Genomic DNA, 25,175 nt, shown 5'->3' on the forward strand with positions numbered 1-25,175 from the left:
TAAAACAAGACCTTCTAGTAGTTGATAGTTGGGGTATAATCTGGTCGGATATCCGTTTGAAGCGTTTTCCATGCGTAGGTACGTGCCTTAGAAACAAATATGCAGCCTTTCCTTTGCCCTAGAGACCTCTAAAGTAATCGATTTGAAAGTAATGATGACTGATCGTCGTTCGATCGTTCCTAATGCGTACTACTCGTAATCTCTTATTTTTCCATGTGTCCGCTATTTAGCAGCATCTCCAGGACGATCTGTTGGCCTGCAACTTCTGGATGCGCCATGCAGATCTTGACGGTGCCCTTCGAGTCGAGTCCGTTATCGACAGGAGTGAGGTTCATGGTTTGTCCATTTGCACTCGAAAAGCCTCCCGTGGGCCCTCGAACACCGTAATCGAGAACCCTCACATCTCTTCCAGCGATGATCTGGCGTAACCGACCGTTCTCGGCATTGCGCACCTCTACATAATCTTCGTTGAAGAGCAAGAGGTATTGGCCATACATTGTCGCACCCCTTGCCTTCTTCTGCTTTCCGGAGTATTCCATGATGACGCTACGGCTAACGTCGCCATATTTATCCACGTAGACAGCGCAGTCTTCGTAAGTCAAAAGGAACTCTTGGTCGTTCAGACGGAACATGCCGAGTGGTCGCTGTTCCTTGATGCGATTTGCAATATTAGCAATCGCGGGCTGCCTCACATCGGGTATGGACATGGGTATTTTCTTGTCTAGTGTCAATAGCTCGAAGCCTCTGGCCGTCGAGACGGCGATGTATGTGTGAAAAATGTTAAGCGAGTAACATTCCGTAGGGAAAAAGAACTCGTCGTAATCTCGGAAGCTCTCGGTCACCCCTACTCCAGCCTTTCTGCTACCACCGAATAGACGAGATTTCTTCTCCGTTGCCTTTTGGAAAACGGGCTCAAGCACCTTGAAAGTGCTGTGCAGATTTTCCTTCTTCTTGTAAAATACTAGCATCCGGTCCTTCATACGGGCCGTTGCGAAGAATGATACATCTTTAGCTAGGCGTTGAGGAGAACGGCGGGGGTTATCGTTCGAGGGGGCTGGAAAGTTAGAGGGGGGCGACACCACATCGAGAGGATAAGAAATAAGATTTCTCTCGGACAATACCAGGACGACGGAAAATTCTTCGAGCACCGCGATCTGCGTAACCCGGCTCGACGCAACAGTCTAAGAAAAGGGTGAGTAAGTGGCACAAAAACATGAGTAGGTAGATGTCATTACCTTATTCCAGCCCCTTTGATCACTGGCCTCTGATACACAAACGCCCATGTCCGTACCAACTGCGACCATATTCTTGCCGAACGCAGAGAAACCGGTAGCACAGTTAACTCCGGCTCTAGAGATCGGCGGAGGACCGCGACCTGATCCGCACGCTTTTTCCACCTCCCGAATGGCTCTATCAAGGGGAGTCCCACGAATGTGCACACCTCCTACATACTTGCCGATGGCAGCTACTGGGTCATAAGCAAAAGCGCTGTCAGCCATGACGCGCAATTTAAACGGTTCCGCATTCTGAGCATGCAAGGCCTTGGCGTGTCGCGTCTTGGCCTCGATAATCCTGTCGCACCAGTCCTGACGTGCTTGGGCTGACGGGGCGAATAGGGTGTAAACTTCGTGCCCTAGATGCTTGATACGGAAAGGATAGAGGATTCTCCCCTCGCTATCCGCCGAATTAGTAGTAGCCAATCTAGTGACCGCCGCCGAGCCGACGGATGAGCTGGTAGCTGCATGATCTAAACCGGGTCGTTCGGTACCGTTCGACACTACTTTGTTAAGCTTGGTATCTATGGTCGGATTTGCTGCTCTAGTCAACGGGGTTGCGATACCCTTCTGCTTGGAGATAGGGTCATCTTGACTGCTTTCGAGGAACAGCAAAGGCATAGGAATAGGCTAAGAAAGTTAGTAAATGACGATCGTGACGAGGGTGGGATACTGACTTCTTTGGATACGTCGTATTTCTTGTCCTGCCTGCCATCTCTTGACACAACTAGTTTGGCGAGGATCAAGTAATGATCGAACAATAGAGCATGCGTATCTACCCACCGCACGCCCTTCGAACCCATCCGCTGGAGATCGCCCTGGAGGATAAGTTCTCGACCAAGGTGGTCCAAGTGAAGGTCGGCATGGAAGCCTGGTCGGAGAACAAGCATCTGATCTAGTTCGATCATCGTCACCTTCTTTTGCATTTCATCGACTTTCGCATCGCACTCGAGGGTCATCGATTTGACTTCTTCAATAGCTCGCTTGAGATTTGCCTTTTCTTCGCTATCATGTACCATATGTTTCAGTACCGTCTCTAGGAGAAGAGAATATCTCTGCAGACGTGTGATAGGATCTTTCAGATAGCTGGTCCAGTCGAGACGTTGCGATCGAGGATGTGCTCGGTTATCGTCAAGAAATTGCCTGAACAAGAAATTTCTGTCTGCTTCTCTCTTCACCTGATACCGCGCATAGGGGAAGGCGGAAGCGTAATCGACGTAAGCACCCCTGGCCTTTCGAACCCATTCTCTGAAGATGTCGCTAAAGCCCACGATCCAGGGGCCCTGTTCTTTTTGTCGGTATTTCAATTGGGCCAGCAAATGATCCATGTTAACCTGCTGGACTGCGTCGACCTTACCAAATACATTGCTAACGAACTTATCGATCCGACCCTCAGCAATGATCCTAGGTTGAGACTGAAGGAGGCGGTCTCGATACAAGACGCGAAGAACGTCGAGGCGATCCATGTATACTTCTTCCGATGTAACGATCTCGTGAAGGACATTTTGCCGCGAGACTTCCTTCTTAGCCTTGCCTTCGGTGCTCTCCTTAGTCATGTGGTAGAACGTCGCCCAGTCGACTGTTTTGACGTCATTGGACATGAAGTCGTCCAAGTTCGCTTTCTTCAGAGTCCTAGTGCAATGATGAGAATAGCAACGCGCGAACAACTCGTGCCCAGTTTCGTCGTCGTCGTATTCGTGTAATTTCGGTGCGTAGCAGCCAGAGCCGGTCAGCTGCCATATCACACCAGTGATGGAACCGGGTCCAAACTTGAGCCACTCTTCTTCGGGAACAAGAATGCCAGCCTCTAACATCGAGTCCGCAACCTGGCTACTAAGCGCCTCAGCATCCGCAACGTTCATCGTAGGAACCTTCAAGCAGAACAGCCTGACAAGGCCATCTTCGAGAGTCTTCCTCTTCAAGTCGGGTTCACCATCGGCCATCTCGCGAATCCATTTAGCGATACCGCTCAAAGCCCACGGTTCCGCACAGGAACGAACGTCAACTACAGTCAATTTCTCTGGCTGGAATTTTCGTCGCCGGCCGCTAGGTAACGTTATTACATCATAATTTATCGATGATGCTGTCCCTGTCTCGTAACCCTCGTACGGCAATCCTTGCTGAGCTGCTAATTGTTGTTGCTGCCTCATGTGCCTCAACCGCGCATTCCGTTCCTCAGCAGCATCGGTCTTAGATCTACCCGGAGGCTGAACCAGAGGGGAAGTACTATGGCTAGATAACGATATAGATCTTTCAACTTGCAGCTGCTGCGCGTTCTGGCCATATTGGGCGTCCGGCCCAGAGTATGAGCGTGAATCTACACTGAGGGAATGTCCATGCTGACCCTGTCCGCTCGGTGATTGGGTCGACAACATAGAACTGCTGTCCGAGCCGGCAGGAATGGCCGGGAGAGGTCTATTGGAGAGGCCGGGGTGGTAGAACATATCCGGGTAGTCGTCTTTGGGAGACTCGCTACCGCTCTGCCTCGAATGGATAGAAACACGCTCGTCTCCTTCATCGAAACTTAGACGATGCGCAGTTGGTTGCTGTAAGCCGCCAGTGCCCTCATAATCCACGTCAGCCTGTTCGAAGGCTGGATATCTGTTACTTCCATGGCTCCTTTGCGATGTGTGGTTGCTACGACTTGGTAAGACTTGAATTTCCCCAGGTGTTATGTCAGAAATCGGAGGGGATCCAAGATTGTTGTCATACGTTAGGTTTCCTGCGTAGCCACCGCCCGCGAGTCCAAGATCCATCCCAGCATAGTCGCTATCGCTGCTCGGCTCCTCTTTATGGGTTGCCAGAGTAGGTTGTGCGGAAGCCTCTGGTTGGCTGAAGTATGGTAGCGGTCCACCAACTGTACTAAATCGGCGATCGTCCTCTTCAGCTTGCTGTAGGGCCCAAGCCCCGGCTGCGCCCTCGGGGTCGCTCTCATCACCATCATAGTCTTCGTATGCATACGGATTAGTCGAATGATTTCTGTTTAAAGTCGACGCATTCGAAGAGTATCGATTTACCCCGGAGGGTTCCTCCTGGTTGGTGAGCGTCGTCGCGGTCGAATGATAGCTCGCATTGGACGTCAGCCTCCGGAGATTTTGTAAATCTCCGTCGGGCAGAGCGCCGTTACGTTGGTCGAACCCCGTTGGCCGTGAACCATTCCTCCCAAGCTCGGCTTCGATATCGTGTATGATACTATCCTGCGCGGAATATTCTGGTGATATCTCGGACGCTAGGGCTCCGTTACGAGCATACCGGTCTTCTGTATCATCGACCGGCCGGCTCGGCAATGGCGCGTTCGTCGGATGCCGCGTCAAACCAGTCACTAGCTGCGAATGCGCCGGAGGAGATGGCAAAGGTGATACCGCCGAGTTCGATCTCGATGCACGATTCAAAAACGAATGCGGGTCGCTAGCGGAGTAATTCGGACCTACGGGGATCTGCGAATGAGTTGGATACGGCGCCTGGTCAGACGTAGATGAGTCGGAAGAATAAAATGTAGCCGGCGGGGTCCTAGCATCGGTCGAATAGCTCGCACCAAATTGTAACTGCGTAGAATCATAACTGGTAGTATGATTCGAAGCCGCGCTGCTTGTGCCAGACGAGTATGGCAAGCTATAGGTTGTCTGCTCATAACTAGCACCGTAGGTGGTCGGTGTAGTGGATGATTGCCTCTGCTGAGCGGCGCCGGAAGAATATGTAGGTTGGGCTTGGAAATAGGGTGACTGGTTCAACGGCGGCGAACCATAAGACTGGCTATTGTAGTTGGTATAACCGGCGTAGGTTGACTGGCGCTGAGGTACTGCCGAGCCAGAATATGCGGCGGGATTGTAGGGAGCGGGTGCAAAACTGCTAGGCGTTGCTGTAGTAGGACTATACGGAGCAGCAGCCGTCGCATTTGGCTGCTGCCACCTGTGTGATGGGTGCGGGAGATAGGGTACTGTGGTTGACTGAGATCGAGCGAAGGCTTGAGGATTGTACGTCGACGGCGTAGGAGGCGTCTGAGGCTGATACTGATGTTGGTATCCAGCCATGGCGACACTTGAATTGCCATAGTTGGATCTGTTAGGATCACTTGGACTGGCTAGAAACAGCTCATCACGACTACCGAGACCTGCGACTGCAGTATTCAACGTTGGCTGGTAACTTGGGCGAGTAGCGGTCGAGGCGAAAGCGCCAGAATCATCACCATTGTTGAAGCTTGGCTGCCGGTGCGGGTATGCTGCCTGGTCTTGCGAAGACCGATTCGCAACAGGGTATTGTACCGGGGGGACATGGCCGTACCGGCGCTGGTCATTATCTCGAAAGGACATGTTGAGCGGCGCAAGGAGGTCGCTGCGCAAAGGCTGGCTCTAGAGTAGGGTATCTCGGGTACCAACAAGTACGTCAACGGCGATGTCGCATTGATGAGCGTTAATAGGTTGGAACTCTATTGTGGCCCGAATTTGACAGCGTGCATCCTCATAAGCCCCAGTCTTAGAAGAAGCCTAAATCAAAGTTCGTCTTCGGGGAATTCGAAAGACGCTAGACGGTGCAAATGGAAAGCATCTGAACGGCACACCGTGGCTAGTGAATGAAACGATAAGACGTTGTCTGTGATGGTTGGTTTGTCGCACGTCACAAAATTGAAGGTAAAAAGTCAAAGGTCGACCCGTAAATGTCGTAAAACCTTAGCTACCTAAAAAGAGGTACCTACTACGTGAGAGTAAGGTGGCAGGGTGGCAGAGTGGGTGCTAGAGAAACCGGACTTGACGATGTGCCGAGACGGTTAGAAGAAATGGGATTATAACAATACAGGCTGAACGTGACTCGGATTGAGTCGGTAGGATGTGCGCGACTAGAAATTAAGAATTGTCAAGATAAATATTACCCATTCTGTGCGCAAGCATATAGACGTGTAGTGTGTTGTAGTTAGGTAGTGTTGTAGGAAGTGAGCGGATGGGCGTTTGACGGTTCATGGAAGATTGGGGATGGGGCAGTTAGGTTTAGGTCGAAGTGGTCGAAGTAAGTGCAGCAGGTGCAGATGGTAAAGTGGGCTGGGCTGAATTGGAAAGGATTGGGGCCTGCTTCTCCAGCTGTTGGCTTTTGGCACTTTTTTCTTCCAGGGTCTCCCACGGCTTTTTTGGGAAGTGACCCTCCCCGGTAAGAGCGTGGTCCGGTGGTGTAATGATGTACCAAGCACTCCAGTATCTGCAATAACAACGGCAGGTCCAGTGCTACCACAGGACGTACTAGGTACGAATGTAAAGGCCAAGCCACACCTTTCACACCAGAGTAGAGGGGCTTATAAGAAGGCTGTGCATCGCCATAACTTACCTACATATTGGCCTCCCATTTACTGTTTTTCTTGATGTGAATAATCTTCTAGTTGTTACATGACTCTTTCTCTCTAGGAAATTGTGGACTGAAAAGAATTGGGTTTACACACTGCCGCAAGATAGGAAGAGTTATCTGTTGACAAATCAGAGGTCCAATTAACATCACGTCCTACCCTGTCACAGTGCGTTCCTTATTTGGCGATACTTATCACAATCCTTCAGCAACCACAAGAGCCACATGCTTATTTGAATCGTTTCTAATACCAGCTGCTGCAAGGTTTGCTTTTGAAACAAATAGCTTCGGCGACCAATTCCAACATTTGATTCCTTTACAGTCATGGTTATCGATCATATAAACGAGGTCAGTTTCGCTCGAACTCGACATTGGAATTACAAAACAGTCAATATCGATTGTAATTTTACAGGCCACCCACGTGGATGATGACCCATTATGCACTATGAGTGTATTTAATACTGTAGCTGGTTGGTAGTGCTGGCGTTTGGACTCTCGCCAAATGACTGAACGCTACATCAACATGACTTAAAGGTAAGATCGTCGCTCTACCTTGCGAATACCCTCCACCCTTCTAATTCACGAATTGCTAGCATTGCTACCAACAGAACAGGTATTGCTGAATGGAAAATATCTTATCTCTTAGGCAAAAGTAGCAGTCTCGCCGGTGCGAAATTCACATCTCTCTAGTTTCTGCTTACAGGATCATTGGCTGCTTATACGAATAGTGCCGTATCACCGCTACCAGGTATGTAAGTTGGGGAGTCAGGACTATTATCGAATGCATGGCCTTAACTCAACTAGGTGTTTTCTTTAACCTGGGCATCTGCAACACCAAGTCCTAGGTAAATAACGTAACATTTTTAACATCCGAGTCGATAATGTCACGCAACCGGCTGTATCGACTTCCAGTAACATGCGGCCACGTCTTGCCCGCCGAATGTCGAACATGTCTTTCCGCCGCCAAGATATTCTCCATATACAATTACGAACCTGTGCTACACCCCGTAACGGCTTGCCATCCCTTCATACCATAGCACATACGCATCCGAAAGGGATATTGGCCGATGCCGAGTAGGGGGTATCGGAGGTATGTTTTAAGCTAAGCCTAGACGTTATACTTATCCCCTAAGGCCCTAAGACAGTTATTGAAAGTTGAAACCCGCCATAGGGCTGAACGGGTGATCTAAATTTATCTAAATAACGAGGTCCAGTCCAATTTAAGTTTCCACTCGCAACCGGACGATCAACCGGTTGAATGTGCCGAGCGGTCCACATCACCTTAAATTGCGAAGACTTTCACTTGGAAGTTTACTATGTACCTAGCTTAAACCCTCTTTTTTCGCCCCTATTCTGGAAAACTTCGAAACATGCGATATGTATAATATAACGTCGATAAACTTAGCCTCTGAAGTGCATGACGGCTGCGGCGTCGCACCGCAGAGAGTATTCGAAGGCAGTGAAACATCCATAATGCCATCCATAATGTCGTCATGGCGCCCCCCATAGTCATCCAAACCCGCGTGTTGAGGTAGTCACTAAGGCAGTCATCATAGCCGTTCGCGCCCCAACCTCGCAGTCATGACAGGCGATACGACGTAAGATGTATTGGGGTTCCCGCGGTCTAGAACATCGTTCCCAGGTGCCACGGCTATCGAATCGTACAAATCGCGGTCTCTACGTCACTTATTTCTTTCGAAGAGCTTCGCCTTCACATACGTAGCAGTGGCCGCATAGCACGTGTGCACTAGGTATCTAGCAACGTAAGCCCGAGCCGCAATAAGGCGGATCCGGAATTGAGAACTCTTTTGCTTCATCACGTGTCACCACAGCCCTCGGTCTGAGGTTCTTCTAGGCTTGTCCTAGTTTCATTACGCGGCAGCTTTAAGTACTGCAACCCTTTTGTATTCCGCAAAGGTTACGGAATCGGTAACATAAGATGCACCCATATAAGCAGGATGCAAATATTGAAACCGCCTATAGCTTCACAACCCAATGCTTATTGCCAGGATTGTTTATATTTGATGTCGCAAGCAAGGTTTAAAAAGCTCACTGGATAGGTGTTTGATGGACAAAAGATACCCTTCATGTAATACCACCACTGTTAACTTGGAAATCGAGGGGTCGAGTTAAGCAGCTGTTTACTAGCCTGGAGGCATACCTCGTTCTTGTACACTTAAATGAGCTTTTCTCGGGTCTTTTGCACTTGCACTTGAATACTTGCTATAGACAGTTGTTTTAAAGTGCTGTCTCTAAGCGATGCCTCATTTGTGTTTCATCGGCCTAGATACTCATACGATGCATCTCATCTCAACTCAACTCTTCTTTATCGACCTACTTCGTCCCATCTTCGAAGCATTTATCACAATGCACATCTTGACGTTACTCAAACGAGGCGGGGCGGGGCGACTTTTCCGTTACGTGCGGATAGGACAGCAGTCCGCGGCGACTCCGATCAAGATCCCACGTCGTTACCCGACGTATACGATGCGCACCTTTATATGTATGTGACCCTAGACGTATCCGTAGTTAGTAACGCATAATGGTCGGTTAGAAGTCAATCCATCAAAAATTCGACAAACGATATCGAAACGCCATCTCGATTCTTAAACTCAATGAGTACTTCCACTCATAGAACATCCCCCATCCCGAGGAAGCCAAGATGGAGAAAAAAGGGCAAAATTCTTGATTGCGCAATATCTTAGCTCCAACTCCGTGCTCCGTCTTCGCTCTGCAGCTGTAGTGGAACCAGGGTAAAGTCCGAATCCAATAGTAAAGGCCGAGCTTGTGATGGAAGGATGATATCATTTGTAAGCACAAGTCAACCAGTTATGACGGCAACGACGACGTGAAGCGGGGCATTTCTTTATAGCACCCCCACCTTGACAGTAAAAGAGGTATCTCCCTAGCTGCCCTTAGCCTCTCAATATAGCGCGATTGCGTGTATTACTTAGCACTCTAAGCAAGTATCGAGGGAAGTGTTAGGTAGAATGGAAGAAGGCACTCTTACCTGGTGAAACGGTTTATGTAAGGTATTGTTAATGGTGGAAGGTGCAAGGTAAGGATAGCCGGCTTAGGCATCGCTTCCCGAGATCCTCCCCTCTCCTCATTAGTACAAATTAGAAAGAACATAGGAGAAGGCTCCCCCTCTTCTTCTCCCCCTCTCCTAAAAAATCGAAAGCCATCCCATTACCCAGATCAACATTGAGCACTTCTACTAGAACTCTAGCTTTAACAACCCAGAAACAAGACAAAAGTAGTCAAAATGGTCAAAGCAGGTACGTCGGATAGTCTCCGTTATTTAAACTACCTTCAATTCCATCATTTCCGGATTTAGAATGGCTGCATGAGCACGATTGCGCGCATTTCGTCGACTAGTAGTCCCTGCTGTACACCAAGGCTGCGACGGGATGTCAGGATGGACACCTTGTTGGACACGCCAGGGAACGGCCTAACGAAAGTCAAACCAGACAGTTGGGATCATAATCTTCCAATTGGGGAATTCTCTGTCAGATCTACTTGCCGAGACCCCTGCCGTATCTTTTTCATTTCAGCCCAGTTCAAACCAGCCATCTGTGAAGGTAGTTGATAGTCTGAGTCAATGCTAACAACAATTTCCCTATAGTTGCTGTCATCCGGGGTGACTCCAAGGTCACTGGAACCGTCACCTTCGAGCAAGCCTCTGAGTCCGACCCTACCACTGTCTCGTGGGACATTACCGGCCACGACCCTAACGCTCAACGTGGCTTCCACATTCACACGTTCGGTGACAACACCAACGGCTGCACATCCGCCGGCCCCCACTGTATGTGATGGTTTGGAACAAATTCTGGCGAGGCTTGACCGAGAGTATGATGACTGATATTGGACATAGTCAACCCCCATGGCAAGACTCACGGCGACCGGACCGCCGAGACCCGCCACGTTGGAGACCTAGGCAACATCACCACTGATGCTCAAGGCAATGCTAAGGGTTCCGTTCAGGACTCCCTTATCAAGCTGATCGGACCCGAGAGCATCATCGGCGTAAGTGATCTAAATATCTTCATGTTCTGATAAATCTGCTAACTCAAGGCAAAGCGAACCGTCGTCTCTCACGCTGGTACCGACGACCTTGGCAAGGGTGGCAACGAGGAGAGTCTGAAGACCGGCAATGCTGGTGCCCGCCCTGCCTGCGGTAAGCTATTTCAACCCCGATTGACATTGTTATTGGCATGGTAACTGACAAAAAATTAGGCGTTATTGGCATCTCCAGCTAAATTTATACTGGATGAGAAGAAGGCTTAGGGATGAAATTTAGCTTCGTTGAACAAGTTCAAACGTCATGTAATTGGTCATACCTAGCTAGCTCTTCGAAATAAATTCCGTGGCATTTAAACACCTTTTTCTGAGACTGAGATCTCATACTCATAGTATTCGACTAATTCAGACTGGCCTATAACCGTAGATATAGCCATAGAGTATCCAATGCATACATCCATTAGTACCTAGTATGTATGGTAGTGGATATATGGATGTGAAGCCTGAAACCTTCGTCCATTACCCCTCCATAGGTAGTTCCAGATAGGTAGCTAAATGCTGGTTATAGAATACTAGCAAACATCCATAGATATTGGACGAGTCCCTTAGCCTCCTACCTAACAGGATAGCTCACGTCCCTCTCTAAGTTGTTAACTTAGAGCTATGACGCTTTCTATTTTTAGCATCCTTCATTGCTACCGGTACTAGGTTATCGTAGATCCCTTTTCTATCTACACTATTAAACCTAGAGAAGTGCAAAGTTTGTCAAGGCCAGTAAGTACCCCGCTCACATTCTCAGACAAAGGAGGGGCAGATGGAGGGGAAGGAAGGCGCTGTCCCGTTTTTTAGATCTCCAATTCATCGTAACAGCTGGGTGGGCACAGGCTATCTTGGTACCATAGCGCCTTACCAATCCGCTCGCTTAAAGGGGGAACCCCTGAAGTGAAGCTCGAATTACCCCCAAGCTCTCCACGAGTCAAGGCTTGGCCTTCCCCACAAGTTGGTGAAAGTTGTCAAAATCGAAAGCGCACACGACATACATTTACATTTTGAGCTTCAGGTCAACGTCTCCTAAAGCATTGGCTTCTTCCATCCCACCTAACTCCCGACCTAAACCCTCTAAATCTTTTTCCTTCCGTGGAGAGCATATTCCCTTGTCAAACTTGTTTTGGTAAGTACAACAACATTTTCATTACCCATATTTAAATCTGGCTTCTACGGATATTCTCTCTTTCATCCCAAGCTCTCACCTATGCCCCTACTTGTGATATAACAAAGATCCAAGATGGACCAAGCAAGAAAGAAACATGAAATAAATGCATGGCACTTGTCGGCACATTTACTCTGATCATGTAACTTGCCGAGTAACACATTCCGAGGCTGTTGCTTTCCCGCTTTGCTACAAGCTAAGTTTGTCATCGCCGGCCTGCATGAACAGGCGGGAGGAAGCATGAAGACGGTCTACCCATGTTAAGAGATACTAGGTATTCACTTATTCCGGACATTATGGACCCAGGCAATACGCGCCTACTTCTCAGTTCCAAAGTTATCACAATCTTATCAATGATAATATTACGTCCCAGTCTATCACAGAAATCCAGAGCCGCGAGAAAGACATCGTCTTATCATGTTATGGATGTTGAATGTTGCACAGTCACGCCTGTGTTGAAACATCATAGCACTATTCCCTCATGAAAAGATGTGAATCATACTATGATCACCTCATCCATCACTATAGGCTAGAATTTCTCATGTCTCTTAACATTGTCATATTCTTTGCCATATTTCTCAATAGCCATTTGTACATCTATTTTGCATTGAATATTTAACAACATGAATTTCCAACCATCCTACCAATGGGAGAAACCAAGCCAGAAGAACACTGCATCGATTTACTAACCACTGGGACAGATTTCCGGAATTCGTTCCTGCTACTCTTTGTCGTCTTCATCTTGGTCATCTCGCCATCAGCAACATGGCGAAACAATTCTTTGCTAATGTGAAATCTGTCCTTAGCGGTGACACATTGGTATTGACTAGCCAAAACAACCCGAATGCGGAGCGTATTTTCTCTCTAGCTTTCGTCACCGGCCCACATCTCAGAAGAGAGGGTGACGAACCGTTCGCTTTCCAATCTCGGGATTACCTAAGAAAGCTGGTTGTTGGCAAGGTTGTTCAATGCACCATTCTTTACACGATCCCTACGTCTGGCCGAGATTATGGTGTTGCTCAGCTCAAAGATGGAACTCAACTGCCTGACGATCTGGTCAAAGCTGGCTGGCTGAAAGTCAGAGAAGATGCGGGCCGGAAAGAAGAATCCGAAGAAGTCCTCCAACGTCTTGAAACTCTTCGCTCGCTAGAGGCAGAATCTAAGAGCGAGGGCAAAGGACTTTGGGAAGGCACTGGTGGAATGATTGATGTCCAGAATGATATAAGTGCCCTAGATATCAACGAGTGGAAGGGCAAGGCGGTTGACGCAGTTGTCGAGCGTGTCCTGAGTGGCGACCGACTACTTATGCGCCTAAAGTTGTCCGATAATAAGCACTTGCAGGTTATGACTCTCGTTGCTGGTATTCGCACGCCGACTACGGAAAGGGTCAACCAGTCTACCGGTCAGACGCAACCTGCCGAGGAATTTGGAAATGAAGCACGACAATTCGTCGAGCAGAGATTGCTTCAGCGTGATGTTAAGGCCGAAATAGTCGGTACTAGCCCGCAAGGACAGCTCATCGCTGCCATTCTGCACCCTCGCGGAAGTATTGCGGAGTTCCTGCTCGCTGAAGGGTTGGCGAGGTGCAACGACTTTCACTCTACTCTTCTCGGGCCAAAGATGGCTGCTCTGAGAGCAGCTGAGAAGAAGGCCCAGGGAGCCAAACTACGCCTGCACAAAGACCATGTGGCGAAGGCTGAAGGCGGCAGCTCATCTGACATGATTGTCTCCAAGATTCAGGGAGCGGATGCGATATTCGTTCGGACGAAGAATGGTGCCGAAAAGCGGATCAACCTTAGCAGTGTTCGAGGTCCTAGAACCAACGAACCCTCCGAAGCTCCTTTCAGAGAAGAAGCAAAGGAATACCTCCGAAAGAAGCTTATTGGTAAGCACGTAAAAGTATCTATAGACGGACACCGACCTGCTAGTGACGACTTCGAAGCTCGCGATGTGGCCACAGTAACCGAAAAGGGGAAGAATATCAACCTCCTGCTGGTTCAAGACGGCTGGTGTTCTGTGATTCGACATCGCAAGGACGACACCGATAGAGCCCCGAATTACGATGAGCTACTTGCAGCCCAGGAAAAAGCGAAGGAAGAGAAGAAAGGTATGTGGTCTGGAAAACCGTCAAAGGCAAGAACATACGTCGATGTCTCGGAATCGGTGCAGAAGGCCAAGATCCAACTTTCTACCCTGTCACGCCAGAAGAAGGTACCTGCGATTGTCGATTTCTGCAAGGCTGGTTCTCGATTCACCATCCTCATTCCCCGAGAAGGAGTTAAGCTTACGATGGTTCTTGCTGGTGTTCGTGCTCCCCGAGCACCTCGACTACCTCAAGAAAAAGGGGAACCATTCGGGCAAGAAGCGCTTGATCTTGCCAACCGTCGGTGTAACCAGCGTGATTGTGAGATCGATGTTCACGATATTGATAAGGTTGGCGGGTTTATCGGAGACCTTTACATCAACCGTGAAAGCTTCGCCAAGATCCTAGTCGAAGAAGGCCTCGCATCTGTCCACCAATACTCGGCAGAGAAGGCAGGCAATGCTAATGAGCTTTTGGCCGCCGAGAAGCGTGCTAAGGAAGGGCGCAAAGGCATGTGGCACGATTGGGACCCGTCACAAGAGGAAGAAGGCGAAGAAGAGGTCGTTGACGTCGAACCATCGAAAGATGCTGCCCCTACAGACAAGAAGGCTGCTGACTACCGGGAGGTTGTCGTCACCAATATCGATTCAAATGGAAAGCTCAAGATCCAGGAGGTTGGCAAGGGCACCTCTGCTTTAGAAATCCTAATGAATGAGTTCAAGAAATTCCACCTTGACTCGAAGAACAACAAGCCTCTCGCCAACCCTCCGAAGGCAGGCGAATTTGTAGCGGCCAAGTTCTCCGCCGACGGCCAATGGTATCGTGCGCGAGTCCGATCGAACGACAGGGCGGCTAAAATTGCCGAGGTCCTTTACATCGACTACGGCAATAGCGAGAAGATCCCGTGGTCCAACCTCCGACCATTAGACCAGCCGCAGTTCACGACGCAGAAGCTCAAGGGCCAGGCCACAGATGCGGTGCTCTCTTTCATCCAACTTCCCACCGCCCCTGACTATTTCAATGACGCGCTGAACTACATTGCCGAGGCCACTGACGGCAGGTCGCTGGTGGCCAGCTTCGACTTCGTGGACACGAAGGAGGGCTTGAGTTATATCACCCTTTTTGACGAGAAGAAATCCGGCAGCACGTTCGTCGACTCGATCAACAAAGATGTCGTGGCTAACGGCCATGCCTTGGTTCCCAAGAAGCTGAAGGCATGGGAACGCGGACGAGCTTCGGAGGAGGTACTGAAGAAGTTGCGCGAGGTGGAGGCTCAGGCCAAGGCTGACCGCTTGGGTATGTGGGAGTACGGTGATATCACCGAGGACTAAAACAATCTCAGTACGGCTCATTTCACCTCTCCTGCGTACAACTTCCGTTTTATAGACTGTTGTCTAAAATCATGTTGGCATATATTTGCATTGCATGGGGAAGACAAAAAAAAAGGCTGCATCGTGGTTTGCGATATCACTTTAGATAGGTACATAAGTCACAGCCTATCTTAGTGGAGAGTAAAAGCATGGGACAGATATTTAGTATTACTTCCAGAATAACTTGCTTCACATTTTTAGAATTGTTTGTGACCTCATTTGCGACTTCGTCTACTAATATGATAGGTAGCGAAACCATTTAAGTTTTATAGGGGCAGTCATCTAGGACGGTGTATGTAGGTCCCATCTTCCTACGAGAATTCGCGTAATCATTGGAAATCCCTTTGGCTACCCGGATGGTTGCTTACATGAAGTGAATTCCCTTCCTTAATCCGCTAGCGAAACGGGGAACGCCGATGTTCGGTGATGAAGTAAAGACGCTCGCAAGATTTGCCAAGGATCTAGAATGGATAGGAATTTAAATTTATAAAAGCGAATCGGTTCCGGGGCAAAAAGAGGGATCGCGTGAAAATGGCCGGATTCCAAAACCCGGAAACTCGGGAAAGCAACGGGTGAGGATAAGTATAGCTGTATATTTACCTACAACGTGATGATTTGTCCGGGCCGATAGGACATATTATTAAGTTTGAGCAGCAAATATGTATATCAAAAAGATGCTCTGCGTATCGTGAGGCACTTGTTGTCGTAAAACTTGTCTTGGTAGAGGGTATCAAACAGACGGAATTGTGCCAGTGGTCAATGAAACCCCCACGTGGAGGGGTCGTAGAAGTCGATATGTCAACTTGGTTGGCTGAGTAAGGCCCTGCCGACCCCGCGACCCCTACGTTGCCATTCTGAGGCTCACAGTAATACATACGTAACCTATACGTTTCTTCGGTACATAATAATATTCACGATACTTGAGAAATATTAAGTGATATTGAGGAAACCTGAGATCATTGCTGAGATGAGATGTCTATGTGTTTGCCTTTATTAGACATAAGATAACTCAATAACTCAAGTACACACTTTCTTACGGGCATATGATACCATATGATGAGTGATGGTTGAATTATCAACTTGACTTTTACAACGCCACTGCGATAGGACCGGGTGTAAGTTGCCTGGTGGCTGACGACGGACGGCAAGGAGCAGGGGCACTAAATTGTTGCTAGCTTTAGATCGAAGAGGAAAGAAAAATCAAATCTACGGAAATCAGGTGCTTCCACTATAATGGTGTTAGTGTGCGGGTACGGGAGGGTACATGCAAGTGACTATAAGCGAGTATATGCGAGTGTGCGAGTGGGCTGTTTGCTGAGTACCCCATGGTACTGTGGGACATATGACGCTTGTTCCATTGAAATTGCCCCGCCATCGCCATCATAGGCAAATCCGATATAATACTAAATAATAGACCGTTTTCCCCAACAATCCACTACCTTCAACCTCAAACACTTAAGTCTCTACAACTATATTTTCAGACGAGCTGCCCTCTGTTGCTTGTCCCTCTAGATTCATTAATTCTACATTTATATTACCGAATTTCCTGATACCACAAGAACAAAATGTCAAGTGCTCTCGACCAGCTCAAGGCCACTGGCACGGTGAGTTCCTTTATTTTACCCCTCAACCAACTTTGCCCCTCCATATCGTGAGCTTTGGGACTTTTGTCGGACGAGTTCGGTCGTCTCCTATGTCGCTGAGGAAATATGCCAGACAAAACATAGCGAACTACACCCAATACACAATAACTTCACAACGTTTTCAACGATTGCTAACATCTACTTTTTTCTAAACTAGGTCGTTGTTTGTGACTCTGGTAAGCTATAGTTAAACCCATTGTCGAATAAATGAATGCGGCGCTGACCGAATATTCCTTCAGGTGACTTTGCAAGTCAGTATATCCCGCATTTCAAAGCCAGACTGGCAACCTCGGGTCGACGACAATTGAGCCAATTCGTCTCATTTGCGACCCTGTTTTGCCTCTTCTTAGCGCCCAGTGATGAATACTAATAAGAATATCAGCCATCGGAAAGTACAAGCCGCAAGATGCCACCACCAACCCTTCTCTCATCCTTGCCGCGTCTAAGAAGCCCGAATACGCCAAGCTGATCGACTCTGCTGTCGAATATGCTAAGGGAAAGGGTGGTGATCTTGATAGCCAAGTTGACGCCGCTCTTGACAGACTCCTAGTTGAGTTTGGCAAGGAAATTCTAAAGATCATTCCCGGCAAGGTCTCGACTGAGGTTGACGCCCGTTTCTCCTTCGACACCAAGGCTTCGGTTGAGAAGGCCCTTCACATCATTGAGGTATGTGCTTGTTTATAAACTGAGATTGGTATATCTTATTTAAGTTTGCTAATGTGACAATTATATAGCTTTACAAGGAGCAAGGTATCTCCAAGGACCGCATTCTGATCAAGATCGCCTCGACATGGGAGGGTATCAAGGCCGCCGAGATCTTACAGCGTGACCACGGCATTAACTGCAACCTGACTCTCATGTTCTCGCTCGTACAGGCAATTGCCGCCGCTGAGGCTGGTGCTTTCCTGATCTCCCCCTTCGTCGGCCGTATCCTTGACTGGTACAAGGCCGCGACTAAGAAGGATTACGCCAAGGAGGAAGACCCCGGTGTCAAGTCCGTCCAGGCTATCTTCAACTACTACAAGAAGTTCGGCTACAAGACTATCGTTATGGGTGCTTCTTTCCGAAACACTGGCGAGATTACCGAATTAGCTGGCTGTGATTACCTAACCATCTCCGTACGTCCTTTAATCTCGATCCTATTCTAGTAGAATGAACTAACTAGATGTCACAGCCCAACCTACTTGAGGAGCTGTTGAACTCGACCGCAGCTGTCCCCAAGAAGCTCGACGCCTCTGGTGCCTCCTCCCTTGACATCTCCAAGAAGTCATATATCAGCGACGAGTCCCTCTTCCGATTCGACTTCAACGAGGAGCAAATGGCTGTTGAAAAGCTACGTGAGGGTATTAGCAAATTCGCCGCTGACGCCGTCACCCTAAAGGACATCATCAAGAAGAAGATCTCGGCATAAATTGAGATGCCGATAAAAGGGGAGCGGGAGTCATTGTGCATCGAGTAACTGGCTGTTTGCTTGAGAGTCTCTAGAATGCATGAGTTTTGAGCCTCTTCGTTTCCGGGTTATCATTGGGACATCAATTGTAAAGGATCTTGGTAGAGCATAAAGGTTGGCATGTTCTACTGGGTGTCCATAGTAAAATAAAATTAGAGCCGGCGAATGTTTATGATTGATCTATGACGCCTTTACAGAACATGAATAGACCAAGTTTGTGTATGATTCCCTTCCTGTCGGATGCTGTCAAATCCATGGATGCTCCCACTTGTAATGTTGGTAATGTATGTAGACAGTATACTCCTTAGCAGAAATGGAAAACCCCAATCGCTATGCAATCCCCGTATGTACTTGGGTATATACATAAAATGTCCTCAGGTGTGATAGAAAAACCACAATGCACCATTCAATGTTTTCATCCATCTAAACGCGTTCTAATCGCCAAACCCCCAAAACCCCTGATTGCTCAAAACTAGGCAAATATTATAATTATTCCTACCTCTATTATTTATGGTCTTTATGCTTCTTCTCATCTTTCCCCTTATCCTTATGCTTGCTCTCATCTTTCTTCTTTTCTCCCTTCCCCCCTTTTCCGTCGTCCGTCCCGTCCTCGCAAGGCACGCTGACGATCCGGTGCGTTATGCCGTTTTTCTTCGCTTGTTCGCGTACGTCCTCGTCCTCATCCTCGTCGCTGCCGCTGTCTTGATCCGTGTAGACCGGATCGGACGTAGGAGTTGAGGTTGAGGCGGAGACGGACTCGAACACGAGCGCTGTCAGATCGCCGCCCTTGACGCAGCTGCTGTCTAGCCCGAACGCGTACCGCCGTATGCTGAGCCCGACCTTGGCGTCGTGGCCGTAAATCACCGTCGTCCGGCGGCCCTTTTCCTCCTTGTCCTTATTCTTGCCCTTGCCCTTGCCCTCCTTCTCGGTCCTCGCGTCCTCCTTCTGCGCCTCGTTCCACACCTTGGCCCACGGCCGGCCTTCGCGGCCCTCGCTCGGTTTGAAGGGCGCGTGTTTTCGCGAGGTTGAAAGGGAGAGTGATTCGAGGGATGGCGCGTCGGGGTTTGTAGCCGAGTTTGAGTCGGGGGAAGGGGAAGAGGCGGAGTGCGAGCGCGGGCGCGAGATTAGGGTCCGCATGTTCATGACGGCCCACGGGTCTTGTTCTTCGAGTGGGACGCCTGGGACTAGGCCCGCGTGCACGACGATCACGTCGCCGTAGCGAGGGGCTACGGTGCCGACGCGCAGGATCACGGGCAGCTTCGCGAGCCAGGCGACTTGCGCGGTGGTCAGGGTGGCGGCAGTAGAGCGGTCGAGGGCCGAGGACTTGGAGACTTCTTCTTCTTCCCCTTCCGCCTCCTCTCCCGAACTACTTTCCTCCTCCGCCCGCCTCTCCATCTCTGTCTCCGTCTCCCTCGTCGCATGCTTCCGCCCACCCTTTCCACCCTTCCTATGCATCTTCCTCCACGCCCGCAGCACGCGGTCCTCGTGGTTCCCGCGCACGGCGTACGCGCCGATCTCCATGGCGCGGCTCACCACGCCGGCGCTGTCGGGCCCCTTGTTCACCATGTCTCCCGCGAACACGACGCGGTCGCCGCGCGCGGCGTCGTACCCGGTCTTCGCGAGGAGCGCGTCGAGCGCGGACAGCTGGCCGTGCACGTCGCCGATCACGATGAGGCGGCCCGGCTTGTCGGGCTTGGGGAGCGCGGAGGAGGGGAGGTCGGCTAGGAGGCGTGGGTGTGTGAGCGAGGGGAGGGCTGAGTCGGGGTGCGCCATTGGTGCGAAGGGGTTTGGTGGGAGGGAGAGAGAGGCGGAGAGGGAGGTTGGTGAGGAGCGCGTGTAGCAGAGGAGGACGAGGACGGCGAGGGTGAGGAGGATGCTGGTTCCTACGAGGTGGCGTCGCTGGAGCAGGTTCCGCCGCTGGGTTCGGGGCGGTGGAGGGTCGAGATGGCCCATTGATTGGGAATTGGGGGTGATAGGTACGACGACGGTACCGCTACTTTTCTCGTGCTGGGACTATCGGATACCTTTTCAGATTCCAATGGACTTTTCTAGACTACACTTCAAGTGTGTTCACGGAGCGATGATGATGATTCAAGCTGTGGCGAAGGCTAAGGAGGTGAACTCTTTGATATTCGAAATCCCCGACGAGGACCTACTAATATACTAGATGTGAATCCAGCCATGGAGTTATACTAGGTAGTCGCACACATCGTCATAATATGTGCTATGTTTTTAAGCTTGGTGGAGAGGCGAATGGACGAGAATAAAACTTTCAAAGTTTCGTCATATGCGAGTCTCGAATTTTCGCCAAGGCCGAGCTAATGCGTAGTAGGTAGTTCTTTATCGGATGCAATGCGTCCGTATGATATCCGGATAATTGCATAGTGATTGTGTAATGGGATAAATGAGTAACTCGAAGCTCGAAGTGGAACTCGATACTTGGATAACCTGTATATCATATAAAAATCGGATTGATCATGTATTGGAGCTGATTTCTCTCGAATTTGGGCCTATCAGTTTTCCAAGTTTCACTCGGCATATTTGGAGAAAATCGGAGATTAGTGATTCGTCTTTATTCAAGTAGGAAGTTGTCGCACTGCATAGGAGGCATGGAACTAAAGCGTTTAGTCAGTTCAAGACATCAGGATCTCAATGTCAGACAGAGTCTTAGATTTCGCGTGGTCTAGAATGATCGAGGACGAAGCGGTTGATCAGCATCACAGGGTATGTAATTTACCGTTTGAGAAGAGTTGACCGTAAGCCACGCCTAAAGGTAATGATCCCATCCGTCCCAGGAAGAGGAATCGAGAAATGCCCGTCCAACTCCAACGCCGCCCAATGCTTTTTATATATGACCACTCATCCAGAATACTACTCCTCTAGACATACGATACGAATTGAGAGTCATTTCTTTTGCGCTTCTTGTTCTTTCCGGTATTTCTCATTCTCCACTTCTCGCCAGTCTTTGGGTTCCGGTTCGTTCCCATCGGTCCTCTTTGCGCCGCTAGAAAAGGCTGATCTTCCCGCGTATAATTGATACCCCTCGCCTGACTTTTCGGCGGACTCGAGCTTTTGAAATGTTATGGGCTCGTTGCCGCGGAACCGTTTACGCATGTCGATCATGCCCCTCCTACACTCGCCGAATCCCCTCTTGAGCTGTTGGCATCTCGTCGGGAGCGTCTCGGATAGCGGCGAGCGCAAGCACTCGGCTGCTGTATGTCGTTGTACCATCACACACTCGGACTGTTGCAGGCAATCCGCCAGCGCGGCTCCTAAGCTGGGCTATTAGTAAAGGATCCGGACAAGCGTACAAGGGAATTGGCGCTTAGGTAAGTTGACACATACTTATTTCCTTACATGAGCTAGGCATCTTGACTTGAACGGGTGAACCAAAACGTAGGAGTCACGATTCCACCAATTCGGTCGGGCGGGATGAATCTAGATGAATCAGATGTTGCCGTCGCAAAAGTTGCGAAAAGTTAGTTGGTCCAAGCTCATAATTAAAACTAAGCCGATTGGTTCAATTGCCAGTTGAGGGACATCCATAAGTTTGTATAAAATGTGCAATTTAAATGCAGGGGTAGCTGTCAATGTCATAAGTCATCGTTCTAGGATATCATCCATGGATAAGTGGGGAGTGCAAGGGCGGTATGTAAGGAAAGGAAGCTTCTTGCCAACGGTTTGAAAGGAAATGAGGAAAGAGCCCTGGATAATTATTCACTTTAATGATTTCAGTATTATGTCTTCTTAAACTATATTCGAAGTCTTTTTCCTTGGAATATTCTCAATTTCTCAATTTTCGCAATCCTTGGTTCCAGTTCTCTTTTCTCCTAATAGTTTACTTCTATCATGGAATATTGATACACTGTAGTTGTCTGTCTTTGTTCAGTTTAGCTCACTGTGTTCGCTACAGTCGTATTCACATGTGACATCACCAATAGCTACACCATACACCTTCGACGGATAATTCCTTTCAATCGCAACGCCTACCTTCTCTAAGAGCTACTATTCTCACCTTCATATATATACCCTCTCGACCAAGAATTAAATAAGTAGAAAATGAAGGCCTCGCTGGGATAGCGCAGCGCTAAGCCTACACCTACCGAGCTTCTACCCTTCTTGAGCTAAGTGTTGTACAAATCATAACATTGAACAAGACCAAAATGCCCCTACCATTTCTTGGTCGATTAGACATGTTCGTAGCTCTATACCGATAAGAAACTAGTTGTCGCTTGGGAGATGCTAATACGTCAATTAGAGCCGAGTATTTCGCCCTCGTAGGCTCGTTCTTACTCGTCGGTCTCGAAGTCTTCGTCCGAGTGTTAACACTAGCTTTACGTATGTAGATACCACTATGCGCGCCACTCCGCAGTGCTAATATCCCGTATCTAGCAACTTCGTTGTTGAACCTCTTCTACCGAGCCTCGCGACGGGCATTCAATAGGTTTACAACCGAATCGCAGAAAAGAGCGGAACAGAGAAGGAAGTGTACGACTCGCTCGCCCTCCAGACTATGTTGCTAGCCAAACTAACCCCTTGCGCCTAGCTATCTCGACCTCCGTTCGAAATGCCTCCGATTTCGTTGATCTCTGTGCCATGTTTGGCTATACAGCCGAGGAACATGTACTACAAACTAAGGATGGGTACCTGCTCGGAATACACCGCCTAGCATGGAGAAAAGGCGAGGAAGACATGAAGGTCAATGACGGACCTGCTAGTCTTAAGAAGCGTGTTGTCTACCTTCACCACGGGCTTTTGATGAACAGCGAGGTTTGGGTTTGTCTCACTGATGCGCAAAGGTCTCTACCTTTCGTGTTAGTGGAAAGGGGTTACGATGTTTGGGTAAGCTCGACATGGCGGATTTGCGCAAGATGGGTATACTAACAATGGAAATTAGCTGGGCAACAACCGAGGGAACAAATATTCCAAGAAATCAGCGAAATACTCCCCGACTTCTACCGATTTCTGGAATTTTTCGATCGACGAGTTTGCATTTTACGACATCCCAGACTCCATCAATTACATCTTGGAAACTACAAAACAGGCATCTCTGTCTTATATTGGCTTCTCTCAGGGAACGGCGCAAGCATTCGCTAGTTTAGCTATACACCCTAAACTTAATGAGCAGGTCAATGTCTTCATCGCGTTGGCTCCGGCCATGGCGCCTGCCGGGTTAAACAACGGGATCGTTGATGCTCTCATCAAAGCTTCGCCTCAGGTCTTATTCCTCCTCTTTGGCAGACGTTCCATTCTTAGCTCTGCTACGATGTGGCAGTCTATATTGTACCCGCCCATCTTCATCAAGGTCATCGATATGGGATTGTCTTTCCTATTTGGGTGGAAGACTAAGAACCTATCCGTCAGCCAAAAACTTGCCGCCTACCCACACCTATACTCGTTCACTAGCACCAAGTCGGTTGTCCATTGGTTCCAGATTATTCGCAACCAATCTTTCCAGATGTATGACGATGATGTGCAGACGCCTCTATCCGTCAACGGCTTAAACAAGTACACGAAGGTCGCCAAGTATCCAACCCGCAATATCAAGACCCCGATTGTCTTAGTATACGGAGGTAGCGACTCCCTAGTGGACATAAAGGTTATGATGAAGGAATTGCCTAACCGGACGGTTGCTACCGAAATTCCTCACTACGAGCATCTTGATTTCCTCTGGGCTCGCGACGTTGATGCTCAAGTCTTCCAACATGTCTTCGACGCCTTGGAGAATTTCAGGGGCGCAGAGCATTCCGTAGAGCAGTTCGAGAGTTATCAACGAGCGCGTAGTGTCAGCTTGTCAGCATCCAATGAATTCAAACAGTAAGTCCATCGTCAATTCAACTTTTAACTTTCAATTTAACAATAGTCAAAACAAAGAGCTAATCAATGGTAGCGCTCGCATTAATAGCGATGCCCCCGAATCTGACTCGACGTCCGTGCAATCTAATGGACCTAATGGACAGGCTCAGGAGGGCAATGGTAGATCCCACAAGGCGCGTGAAAGACCCGCGGATCACTCTGATTTCACCACAGAACCAATTCAGTCCCCGAACGCGACAGACGCCAATCTCGCCCACCCTATTACCACCATCGCAGAAGACGTCAGCTCGCCTTCACCAGAGAGATTGACCCCGATTGGAGGTCAGGATGGCACGAACGACTTGTCCGACCCTATGACCCCAACTCCATCAGGGCAGAAAAAGAATTTTCGTAGGCGTAACAGCGCGGCTAGCAACCTCAGCCTAGATTCTATGAAAGGCGGCCGAGGCATCAGGGTCGGCGCCGCGAAACCTATCACGGGGAGTAGTAGCGACGAGGGTCGGAGGCATTCTGGTTTCGATTGATACCCTAACACGCAAGTCGTGAGTTCAAAGGCGTGGTATATATAAATTGGGCGGACTGTTTAGATTGGCGCTTGTGCATAGAGGGTCGACCCCTTCGTGGTCCTAGTCCTCGGAGTTTTGGGTACGGAAAGAATGTGTATAGCTACCACCTAGTTGCGAATACGTATATACATTATACAGTATATTACATCGCGAAACCATTGAATGTCGTATCTTGTATTAGCCCTCCAGAAAAGGGACGGTAAAGGGGTATGAATGAATGAATAGGTAAATGAATGTATTGGCCAGCGGCTAAGAAACAATATGCCTCCCGGTACAACCAGTTAATTCGCCCTCCTATAAGCCTCATTCCCATTACCATTGCCATTGCCATATCTCTATCTTAGCCCTACCGAAATTGTTGATACGTTACAATATCCGCTACAATTTACCTAACCTTCCAATTTCCGAGTCGCA

At 48.9% G+C, this 25,175-nt stretch overlaps 7 protein-coding genes across 7 annotated transcripts; 4 read left to right on the forward strand and 3 right to left on the reverse strand.

The window, feature by feature from the left end:
- Positions 1-76: 76 nt before the first annotated feature.
- Positions 77-5,883, reverse strand: F4807DRAFT_220155 (CNH domain-containing protein). Its single transcript, XM_047994047.1, has 3 exons — positions 1,952-5,883; positions 1,236-1,904; positions 77-1,181 (listed from the first exon to the last, which is right to left on the reverse strand). The coding sequence occupies exons 1-3, from the start codon at positions 5,582-5,584 to the stop codon at positions 204-206; spliced, it is 5,280 nt and encodes a 1,759-aa protein (XP_047851199.1). The 5' UTR covers positions 5,585-5,883; the 3' UTR covers positions 77-203.
- Positions 5,884-9,765: 3,882 nt separating this feature from the next.
- F4807DRAFT_437879 (superoxide dismutase) lies at positions 9,766-11,010 on the forward strand. The gene is made up of 5 exons (XM_047999078.1): positions 9,766-9,880; positions 10,228-10,407; positions 10,477-10,628; positions 10,683-10,779; positions 10,839-11,010. Exons 1-5 carry the CDS (start codon positions 9,868-9,870, stop codon positions 10,859-10,861), a joined length of 465 nt encoding a protein of 154 aa, XP_047851200.1. The 5' UTR covers positions 9,766-9,867; the 3' UTR covers positions 10,862-11,010.
- Positions 11,011-12,457: 1,447 nt separating this feature from the next.
- On the forward strand, positions 12,458-15,564 carry F4807DRAFT_220208 (uncharacterized protein). Its single transcript, XM_047994048.1, has one exon. The coding sequence runs from the start codon at positions 12,598-12,600 to the stop codon at positions 15,244-15,246; it is 2,649 nt and encodes an 882-aa protein (XP_047851201.1). The 5' UTR covers positions 12,458-12,597; the 3' UTR covers positions 15,247-15,564.
- Positions 15,565-16,850: 1,286 nt separating this feature from the next.
- On the forward strand, positions 16,851-18,339 carry F4807DRAFT_463370 (transaldolase-like protein; the record flags this gene model as incomplete). Its single annotated transcript, XM_048001971.1, has 6 exons — positions 16,851-16,889; positions 17,086-17,104; positions 17,168-17,179; positions 17,311-17,594; positions 17,663-18,046; positions 18,103-18,339. The coding sequence occupies 6 exons, from the start codon at positions 16,851-16,853 to the stop codon at positions 18,337-18,339; spliced, it is 975 nt and encodes a 324-aa protein (XP_047851202.1).
- Positions 18,340-18,611: 272 nt separating this feature from the next.
- On the reverse strand, positions 18,612-20,752 carry F4807DRAFT_220358 (Metallo-dependent phosphatase). The gene has a single exon (XM_047994051.1). It carries the CDS (start codon positions 20,329-20,331, stop codon positions 18,883-18,885), a length of 1,449 nt encoding a protein of 482 aa, XP_047851203.1. The 5' UTR covers positions 20,332-20,752; the 3' UTR covers positions 18,612-18,882.
- A 370-nt stretch (positions 20,753-21,122) lies between these two features.
- Positions 21,123-21,925, reverse strand: F4807DRAFT_220297 (cytochrome c oxidase assembly protein PET191-domain-containing protein). The gene is made up of 2 exons (XM_047994049.1): positions 21,724-21,925; positions 21,123-21,650 (listed from the first exon to the last, which is right to left on the reverse strand). Exons 1-2 carry the CDS (start codon positions 21,746-21,748, stop codon positions 21,283-21,285), a joined length of 393 nt encoding a protein of 130 aa, XP_047851204.1. The 5' UTR covers positions 21,749-21,925; the 3' UTR covers positions 21,123-21,282.
- Positions 21,926-22,424: 499 nt separating this feature from the next.
- Positions 22,425-24,811, forward strand: F4807DRAFT_220340 (alpha/beta-hydrolase). Its single transcript, XM_047994050.1, has 6 exons — positions 22,425-22,573; positions 22,637-22,716; positions 22,771-22,866; positions 22,925-23,220; positions 23,276-24,195; positions 24,269-24,811. The coding sequence occupies exons 1-6, from the start codon at positions 22,542-22,544 to the stop codon at positions 24,717-24,719; spliced, it is 1,875 nt and encodes a 624-aa protein (XP_047851205.1). The 5' UTR covers positions 22,425-22,541; the 3' UTR covers positions 24,720-24,811.
- The last annotated feature ends 364 nt before the right edge of the window (positions 24,812-25,175 follow it).

Source organism: Annulohypoxylon truncatum, assembly GCF_022578515.1.
Source record: "Annulohypoxylon truncatum strain CBS 140777 unplaced genomic scaffold F4807scaffold_32, whole genome shotgun sequence".
Lineage (NCBI taxonomy): Eukaryota > Fungi > Ascomycota > Sordariomycetes > Xylariales > Hypoxylaceae > Annulohypoxylon > Annulohypoxylon truncatum.